Source organism: Odocoileus virginianus, chromosome 2, assembly GCF_023699985.2.
Source record: "Odocoileus virginianus isolate 20LAN1187 ecotype Illinois chromosome 2, Ovbor_1.2, whole genome shotgun sequence".
Classification (NCBI taxonomy): domain Eukaryota; kingdom Metazoa; phylum Chordata; class Mammalia; order Artiodactyla; family Cervidae; genus Odocoileus; species Odocoileus virginianus.
Window position 1 is genome coordinate 100,957,339 of NC_069675.1, and position 9,257 is coordinate 100,966,595.

The 9,257-nt window shown below is 60.2% G+C and overlaps 1 protein-coding gene across 3 annotated transcripts; it reads left to right on the forward strand.

Annotated features, from left to right (window-relative positions):
* Positions 1-92: 92 nt before the first annotated feature.
* CCDC183 (coiled-coil domain containing 183) lies at positions 93-9,192 on the forward strand. 3 transcript variants are annotated; one of them, XM_070456118.1, is made up of 15 exons: positions 94-275; positions 743-864; positions 1,262-1,339; positions 2,150-2,317; positions 2,560-2,664; positions 4,296-4,418; positions 5,899-6,024; positions 6,120-6,174; positions 6,680-6,780; positions 7,389-7,549; positions 7,755-7,923; positions 8,009-8,119; positions 8,188-8,284; positions 8,885-8,979; positions 9,079-9,192. In XM_070456118.1, the coding sequence occupies exons 1-15, from the start codon at positions 206-208 to the stop codon at positions 9,190-9,192; spliced, it is 1,695 nt and encodes a 564-aa protein (XP_070312219.1). In that variant the 5' UTR covers positions 94-205. The 3 variants fall into 3 exon arrangements, with proteins under 3 accessions (XP_070312222.1, XP_070312219.1, XP_020744039.1); XM_070456121.1 differs by lacking the exon at positions 4,296-4,418 and having other exon boundaries at positions 93-275; XM_020888380.2 differs by having other exon boundaries at positions 95-275; positions 8,885-9,080.
* The last annotated feature ends 65 nt before the right edge of the window (positions 9,193-9,257 follow it).

Consider the following 9,257-nt stretch of genomic DNA (forward strand, 5'->3'; position numbering starts at 1 on the left):
GAACAACCCTGAGGCTGCCTGGGGGCAGAGGATGGGGTCACCAGGGAGGCCCGGGAATTCCTGGGTTCCCTGGGCACTCAGAACCTTGGTCCCCATCACAATGGGCCAGGATTCCAGGGACACTCTGAACTGAGGTTCTGCGGGGCAGGCTCAGCACAGACAGGGTGGGTGGCGCGGAGGGGCCCTGAAGGACCCAGGGGCCGCCATGAAGATCCGCAATGAGGCGGAGATGGAGGAGCAGATCCAGGAGCTGAAGACCATCACTCGGCTCCAGGGTGCGTCTGCTGCCGGGTGACCGGGGGCTCCAGGTGCAGGACTGTTGGCCCTAAGACAGGCCAGGGCAAACTGGCTAGGGGCCATGCCACTGCTCACCCGCGAGCAGAGCTGGGAGAATGGATGGGAAGGGTCTGCCATGGGAAGGGGCTGGAGAAGCTGGGGGCTTCAGAGAGATTTGTGAGTATAGTGGGCCCAACGCCAGAGGGGACAGGAGCGTCTGGGAGTGATGACGGGCCTGCCCATCCTGACTTCCACCGCCCCACCCACCCCACCCACCCAGCAACACTGTGCCCTGAACGCTGTCCAGATGAGCACCGCTGGACAGAGAAGTGGGCCCCCATGCAGGCTGGGAGGAAGGTGCATGGGCTTAGAGGCAGCAAGCTCATGCCCCCACTCCGCACCACCCGGGAATCCAGGCCGGGCCGTCGGCCCACATCCCACTGCCCTGCCCCTCCCCCGCCCACAGACCAATGTCGGGCGCTGCAGATCCAGTCGGTGAAGGAGAAGACAGTCAAGAACAAGGCCACGCTGGCTCACCTGCGCAGCAACATCCGCCGCAAGTCCCAGGAGTGGGCTTCGGCCAAGAAGGTGGACACGGGGCTCCTCCTGCTGCCTGATGGCTGGGCGCGGGGGGCGCGCGCGCTGAAGCAGCCCCTCCCCCCAACACAGATGGACAGCCGGCCCCTGCTTTCCCCACGCTGACCCCACCACCAACCTCAGGGGGTGGGGCCTGGACCCAATTAGGGGCCCTTTCTGAGGCTACCCCCTGCGGCAGCCACCTAGGGGACACGGGAACCCTCCTCTCTGGACCCCATCATATCCGAGCGGGCATGAGCCAATGGGGCCTGCAGCGCTCTGCCCCTTGTAGCCCCAGGAGCTGGGGTCTTGCTGCGCAGAAGGGTCCCGGGGAGAGGGCCTGGAGGGGCCGGTGGCCGGGTGAACGCAGAGGGGGTGAGCCCCCAGCTCAGCCGCCGCCGCTCCGCAGTACGACCAGTGGACCATCTCCAGGGCCTGTGGGAAGGACGTGCCCATGAGGCTGGCGAACAGCCGCTGCACCATGGAGGTAGGCGGCGGGACGGCCCCTCCGCCCGGCCCAGCCGGTGCACCCCCAACTATACTACAAGGTGGAGCCGGTGGGGAGCGGAGCGAGTGCCCAGCCACAGGGTCCCTGTGGGGCGGCCACAGGCTCCTCCCTGTTGGGGTCCTTTAATGGACCGGAACATTGTGGTACGGTGTTGGCGATCAGAAAGTAAAAGAGAGAAGGAGGCTGATATCCCTTGGTTTACACAGAGGACCAATATTGTCCTTGACACAGGGCTTGCATCACTCACCAAGGTACCAGGCACCCTCTCGAGTGGGTCTTAGAAGCCCGGGCAGAAAAGTGAGCACAACGGGTCTCCACGCTCCAGAAAGTCAGCAGAAAAAGAGAGAGAGAGACAAAAAAAGACCCGGGGACCTAAGCTCTAATGGAACAAAGGTGCTTTAATGATTTTTCTATGAGTATATACAGGCTGCAGTACAAGAAACTTCTTTCGGGAATGATAGAGTTCAGCAAACCAAACGTACAGCAACCGTTACCAAGGGAACAAGGGGTAATGTTAGTCACAAGGTCAGGACACAATCCATATCTCAAGAAAGGGGAACGAGACTAAGCAGTTTTGTCCTAAAGAGAATGTTTACTAAAGGAGACCCAAGCCTGCCTCACACAGTGACCTCAGTCCCTGGGAGCAGCGTGCTGCTCCGCTTGAAGAGGGACAGAGGACTCATGGGAGACAGCATGTAGGAATCCCCCTGTCACACATTCTCTGACACTCCCGACGGGCTCCGTGGCCCCCCGCGCACCCACTAGCGGGTCGTGCCCTCCCCGACGCAGGTGGCGCGGGAGAAGCTGCGCAAGTATGTTTTCGACCGCGTGAACGTGCACAACGTGCTGATCCACTTGGTGCGGCGGCGCGGCCGGAAGCTGGAGAGTATGCAGCTGGAGCTGGCCGGCCTGAAGAGCCAGCCAGACGCCACCAAGGAGGAGCTGCGCCTGCGGCAGGTGCGGCGGCGGGCGGGGCTCAGGTGCGGCCGAGGGGCGGGGCTGAGAAGGGGGCGGGGCCTAGAATGGTGCGGGGCGGGGCCTCCGGGGGCGGGGCCCTGGAGAGGGGGGTGAGACTAGGCGGGCTAGGTGAGGCTCCTCCCCTTGGAAGAGAGACCAGCCCCGCCCCCGTGAGCCTCTGGGCTCCCAGTCGGCCTGTCCCGGAAGGCACTCTCAATGTGCCCTCCACCCCCCAACCCCAGGTCATCCGTCAGCTGGAGAACAACATAGAAAAGACGACGATCAAGATCACCACAAGCCAAAATATCCACTTCCTGTACATGGACCTGCTGGACCACCTGAAAAAGGTGAGCTCCCCTCACCCCGCATCCTGGTTCCAGGGAGCCTAACGGGGTTTGAAGGGCGGGAATCTCAGGCCCCAGGCTGTGTGCAGGACTGGGACCTCCGTGGCGGCGGGGTCCTCCAGGGCAGGGCACCCTCCCCCCGCAGCTTTACACCTCTCCTGGAGCCTAAGTGACCCCGAGAAAGAGAGCCCTGCTTTGGGCGTCAGCTGAGCAGTGGCACCTTGTAGGTGGGAAAGAATTTGTTATTTTCTACTCAGAAAAGGTGTGTCATGTGCTACGTCAGAATTTTTGCGTTTGCCCCATCGTTTTTCATTGCCCAGCTTCTGGGGGCAAGAGGCAAATGCAGCATACTCAGGAAGTCCCCTAACATCATCCAGGGCTAGCCGCCTCTGCGCGGGCCAGCAGCCTGGGCTTGCCGCCCACTTCTTCCGAGCCAGCCCCAGGCTCCCTGCCGAGGAGGCAGGGGGAGGCTCAGGGGCCTTGAGCCCTCCTAAGAGGCAACCCCCCTTCACTGGAGGCCCCCCAGGCCTCCACAGAGCAGAGCGCAGGCACCTGCCACAAGCCAGACGGCCGGAAGACGGGAGGAGGACAGGACCCCTCGTCATCTGGATGCATTCTATCCTCCCAGTGGTCCCTCTTGCCTTTCTAGAACATACGCATTAAAAACAATAACTCCCGTGGCCACCTGCATTTTTTGTTGGTTCCATGGCACAGCATTTGCGATCTTAGTTCCTTGACTAGGGATCAAACCTGTGCCTCCTCCAGTGGAAGCCTGGTGTCTCAATCACTGGACCGCCAGGGTAGTCCCCATGTCCATTAAAAAAAAAAAAAAAAAAAAAAAAAACCTTTCTGGGAGTCCAGTGGTTAAGACTCCAAGCCCCCAATGCAGGGGCACCTGTTCGATCCCTGGTCAGGGAACTAAGATCCCACATGCCGCATGGCACCCCCCCAAAATAAAAGTGGACATTAAAGACACTATATATTCTTTAAAAATAAATTTTTAAAAACAGTGGAGAGTCTACATAGTAATCAACAACAAAATACTAAAAGCTAAGATGTCTTGGACATTTGGGAACCTGACTCTGTGTTAAATAATACATCATTCTACCGTCTCAATCCATCCTGGCAGCAACCCCTTGAAAGAGCCATTATTACCTTGTTATGCTCAGGAAAACTCAGGATAAGTGGCTTTCCTACGGTCCTGCGCTAGCTGGTCAGGTTAGCCTTGGCCCTGAGTCCTGAGTCTGACCCCACACCATCTACATCTACTTCACTTCAGTGAGCAGTCAGCCTCCCGGGGCTCCAGGGGCACCTCTCAGGTGGCCGGACTCCCCATCACAACTTCCTAGGAAGTGTCTCTGGGTTCTGGCCCTGGGCAGGGACAAAGTCCACCAGCAGGATGCCATTTTCCCTCTCCAAACCTTCCTTTAACCTGCTTTGGGCCCAGCTGGAGCCAAAGGCCACGCCCTACTTGTCCTCTGGGCTCACATGGTCTGGGGTGAGGAGTGGAGAGCAGGCGTGGTCCACTCTGGGGGACAGAGGAGAATCAGGAAGGGGCCAGGGAAGCCGACCTGGAACGGGCCCCGTGGCTCCTGGGCTGTCAGGCACTGTGCCCCCCTGCCCTTGCACTGCAGAAGCTGGCAGGATACCCTACAGAGTTGGACAAGCTGCAGAATCTCGTGGCCGACTATTGCATGGAGCTGTCAGACATGACAGTCATGTCCAAGGATGCCATGATGATTACGGATGAGGTCAAGGTGAGCTCCCAGGCTGGGGCCCTGCAGAGCTGTCTTGCAAACCTGTCTGGCCCAGGGCCCACCCGGACACCCCTGCCCACACCCTGCCATCACTGGAGGAGTCCAGTGGCTGCCCTGCCAGCCTGCTCTCTCATCCCCCATGAGTCTGGGCAGACGGGGTCCCACCAGACACAGAATCCAGGAAGACCAAAGGGGCAGAGATTTGGCCTGGCCAGGGCAGGTGTCACCCCTTCACCCCATCTATTCTGAGGCCCCTGAAAGGCCAGTGTACCCCTCTTCATGAAGCAGAGCTGCCCTGGGGTGCAGACCTGATCAGGGCGGGGGGGGGGGCAGTGCACAAGCGGGTTCTGGGGGTGGAGATTGGGCAACACAGTCTTGGGGTATAACAGGGCCAAAAGAAGCCATGGGGGCTGGAGCCTGTGGGGGCAGCAGGTAGCCCCCCCAGGGAACCTGGAGCCCTGGGAGAAGATGGAGGGGACAAAGGATCAGACTCATGTTTCCAAATGGGTGCGCTCTGACTGCAGAGATCGGAGGACCAGGGTCGAGATGCTAGTCACGTGGGCCAGACTCCATGTGATGAAGATGGACTTGAGGCCTTTAAGAAGCCGCCCTGATGAGGAGTAGGGGGAGTTAGATGTGCAGGCCAAGGGAGAGGGCAGCGTCCGGGACGTGTGAGCAGGCATGGACGGGCAGCAGATTTAGCCGCCAAAGCCAGACGTGCTGGGAAAGAGGCGGTTTGGGGAAAGATGATGAGCTTTTGTTTAGACACATGGAATCCACTTTAGTGAGTTCTAAGGGGAGCTAGCAAGGTCTACAAGATGGCAGAGTAGAAGGATGTGCGCCAAAGGTCCATCTGGTCAAAGCTATGGTTTTCCCAGTACTCATGTATGAATGTGAGAGCTGGACCATAAAGAAAGCTGAGCGCCGAAGAATTGATGCTTCTGAACTGTGGTGTTGGAGAAGACTCTTGAGAGTCCCCTGGACAGCATGGAGATCAAACCAATCAACCCTAAAGGAAATCAATCCTGAATATTCATTGGAAGGACTGATGCTGAAGCTGAAGCTCTGATACTTTGGCCACCTGATGCAAAGAACTGACTCACTAGAAAAGACCCTGATGCTGGGAAAGACTGAAGGCGGGAGGAGAAGGGGGTGACAGAGGATGAGATGGTTGGGTGGCATCACCAACTTGATGGACATGAGTTTGAGCAAGCTCCGGGAGTTGGTGATGGACAGGGAAGCCTGGTGTGCTGCAGTCCATGGGGTCGCAGAGAGTCAGACACGACTGAGGACTGAACTGAGCTGAAGGGGAGCTGGCAGAGGCGGCAGGGCGGCCCCAGGCGGAGCAGTGAGTGTAATGCAAGGGAGGGCTCAGAGACCAAGAGGGGACACAGGTGCAGCATCCCAGATCAGGAAGACACTGGCTTAGTGCCCCACATGGCCTTAGTGGGACAGACCCGCCCCTTCCCCACGTCCCCAGATGAACATGAGTCAAGGGGAGGCCACCTTCATCGAGGAGCGCCGGGCACGAGAGAACCGGCTGAACCAGCAGAAGAAGCTGATCGACAAGATCCACACCAAGGAGACCAGCGAGAAGTACCGCCGGGTGAGCCAGCCTGTCCGGGCACAGCCCTCTGGGACCCCCAGCGCTCCTCAGCCCCACAGAGGACTCCCCTCACCATGCCTCCTCCCTCTCTCCAGGGCCGGCAGGACTTGGACTTCCCCTCCAACCTGATGGGTCCAGAAACTCTGAAAGGTAAGTGCTCAGCTCCCACAGCCCCAGCCAAGGTCAGGAGAGGTCGGTCACCATGAGGCCGGGTGTCACCTGCAGTGGCCAGGGTGAGGGAGACCGATAAACCCCAACCCCTCCCTGGTGGGACCTGCATAGGGGCGCACCAATGGCCACAGCACTCACTTCAGGGTGCTGCCACTGGCTCTGGGCTCTCAGCCAGGTGTGGCTAACCCCACCACCGCACCCCGCCTCTCAGCTGTAAAATGCACTCAGCAATGCCCGCCCAGAACCCAAGCCCCCCTGAGAAGCTCTACTAAGCCCCGCTGTGCCAGCTGCTTCTGGTCCTCCTCTGGATGGAGCCGCTCGAGGGCTGGCCGAGGAGGGAGCCAGTTAAGATAGAGGCGACTCTGAAGGGTACTCAGCTCTTGGGGGGCCTCCCCTGAGGATGTGGGAGGGGCATCTGACGGCCCACACAGAGCTCCCACGCCCTCCCTGCATGCTGGCCGTCCTTCCCCTCTGCTACGCCCAGTGAAGAGGAGAGAGGCCTCCAAGGCTGACGTCGAATACCAGACGAACGTGACTGCTCTGGTGGAGAAGGTCAAGACTGCTGTGCAGTGCTCCCACCTCTGGGTACTACTCACGGACTCCTAGATGTGGGCAGAGGGGCAGGGAGAGGGGCCCGTCCCCAGCCCAAGGCCCAGCTGAGCCCAGCCAGGCTCTGCAGACACCTTCGCCTGAATGAACACACAAAGCAGCGGCCGCAGATCAGAGTGGAGGGCCTCCCGGGACGCGGATGGCAAACCTGGCTGTGGTCCAGGGTCACACAGAGCCCGCGGGAATTTGAGGATTAAACCTCGAGGGGGTGGCCTCCACCTCCAACTCCTTCCCCTTCCCAAACCAACAGCAGCTGCCTCTCCACCTAACCCCCCTTTTACTTTAATCCGCTCTGGGATTATTATTAGTAAACCTTGAGCTCCTGTCCATGGTCCTGACATAAGCTTGTCCATCCTTGGACAAGGGACTCAGAGCCACTTGGTCTCTTGGTGGTGATCTCTCCAACTCTTTGTTGGGGTCGTCTGCCCGTTCTGCCTGTCGTGAGGGTAGCATGCAAGAACACACACTGAGGGCCTCGCAGGCCCTCAACACACCACCACGGTTGACATTACTGACCACTGGGAGCCAGAAGAACCACCTGCCCCCTGGCTCACAGTGGCTGCTCACCCCACTGGCCCTGCCAGGACATTGCTGGCCGGTTCCTGGCTCAGAAGAGCACGGAGGAGGACCTGGAGCTGCAGATGGAGGACTGTGAGGAGAAGCGGGCGCAGCTGGAGGCCTTGATGAAGAAGCTGGAGATAGAGGAGGCCATGCTCAAGTTCCGCCAGACGCCCAGCTCCGTCAGGTACCCGGGGGTCCCGCCTCTCTCCATACCGACAGCCTGGTGGCTGGCGCCAGGCTTGGAGTTGAGCAGACCCGCTGCCTCGGGGCCTGACAGGGGCGCCCCCCATGCCCACATCTTAGCTCTTGAGCCCAAATTAGCGCAGCACTCGCTCAGGACCCCGCCGCCGTGCCCTCGGTCCACCACCTCCCGCCCTCATCCTCAACAGCTTTAAGTCTGTTGAGAAGAAAATGAGTGATATGCTGAAGGAGGAGGAAGACCGGCTGCAGCTGGCTCACAGCAACATGACCAAGAGTCAGAAGCTACTGCTGACCATCGAGACTGGCATCGACAACCTCTACATCCGCCTGATGGGCATCCCCCTGCCCACGGGCCAGGTACCAACGGAGCCGGGAGGAGCCCCCAGCACAGGGGGTCCCTGTGAGGGGCCAGGGCGAGAAAACTGGTTCCTCCCCGCTACAGAAGGAAGCAGCGCCCTCGACCACCCTGGACATGTACAGCAAGCTGGCGTACTGCGAGGGGAGGCTGCTGTACCTGGCTGACCAAGTGCAGATCCTGGCCGGGACGGAGGAGGTAGCCCTGGGCTGGGGGTGCCTGCACACCCCACCTGCCCTAAGGCTCACCGGCCCGGTGCCCTGCAGGTCAACACCAAGGTGAGGGATGCGCTGGAGTCCTCCACCCTGAAGGAGAAGCAGAACACCAGGATCAGCTTTGAGGAGATGGAGGAGGACGTCATAGGTACAGGCGGCCCAGCAGCTGGAGGGGAGGCGGGAGCAGGTGGCTGGCCTGAGCTGTGCAGAGGCAGGGGCTAGGGGTGGCGCTTGCTGCATCTGACCAGGTGGCCTGGAGGGACAGTAGGGGCTAAAGCAATGGGGAGGCTGCATCAGCTGTACCAGCGGGATTTTAATTGATGGAGGTGATGGGAAGGCACCAGTGCCAGTAGGCAGGCAGGGGGAGGCCTAAGTCAGGGCCCCTGTGGGGGTCTGTGTGGGAAGGGCAAGGCAGGGCACACAGCTTAAGATCCTCCCAGTCTAATAATTCTGGCGCGTTTGGGGCCTCGGGGCTGTCCCCATCTTGTCTGGCACCTGGCCCTGCGGGATTCAGGCTTGGCGTATAGGGTAGATATTAGCGGTCGACTGTGGGCTCTGGAAGGACTGGGTGAACCCTGGGCTGTCTCTCTCCCCGGGTGTGCGAGACCCCGAACGCCAGACAGAGAGTAAGAAATACAGGTCGTTGGTACAATGGGCTCTGCCGTGAAAGGATGCCAGAGGACAGCCCAGGATCTGGGGACGCAGGCAGGGCTGTGGGCGCGGCTGCCCTCCCCCTCCTCCCTTGCAGAAACCTTCCAGTTCGCCGACGTGGACCACAGTTATGTGCCCTCGCGGGCCGAGATCAAGAAGCAGGGTCAGCGGCTGATCGAGGAGAAGCTCAAGGTGGCCAAGAAGAAGAAGAAGTGACCGGAGGAGGAGGCCGCCCTGCCCCACACCCCGCCCCCACGCTTGCATTGGTTACACAAATAAACATTTTTCCAGGACTCCGGGGGGCCGACGGGACGCGGATGCGGGGCATCGCGTTGGGAAGTCTGCAGGGAAGTGGGATGTTCGGTGTGGATCTGGGCCCTGGGGTTCAGGGGCGAGGGTGAGTAGTGGGGTCCAGGCGGGGGCGCGGACGGGGATCCGGACTTAGCTGAAATCCGGGGGACAACTCGTAA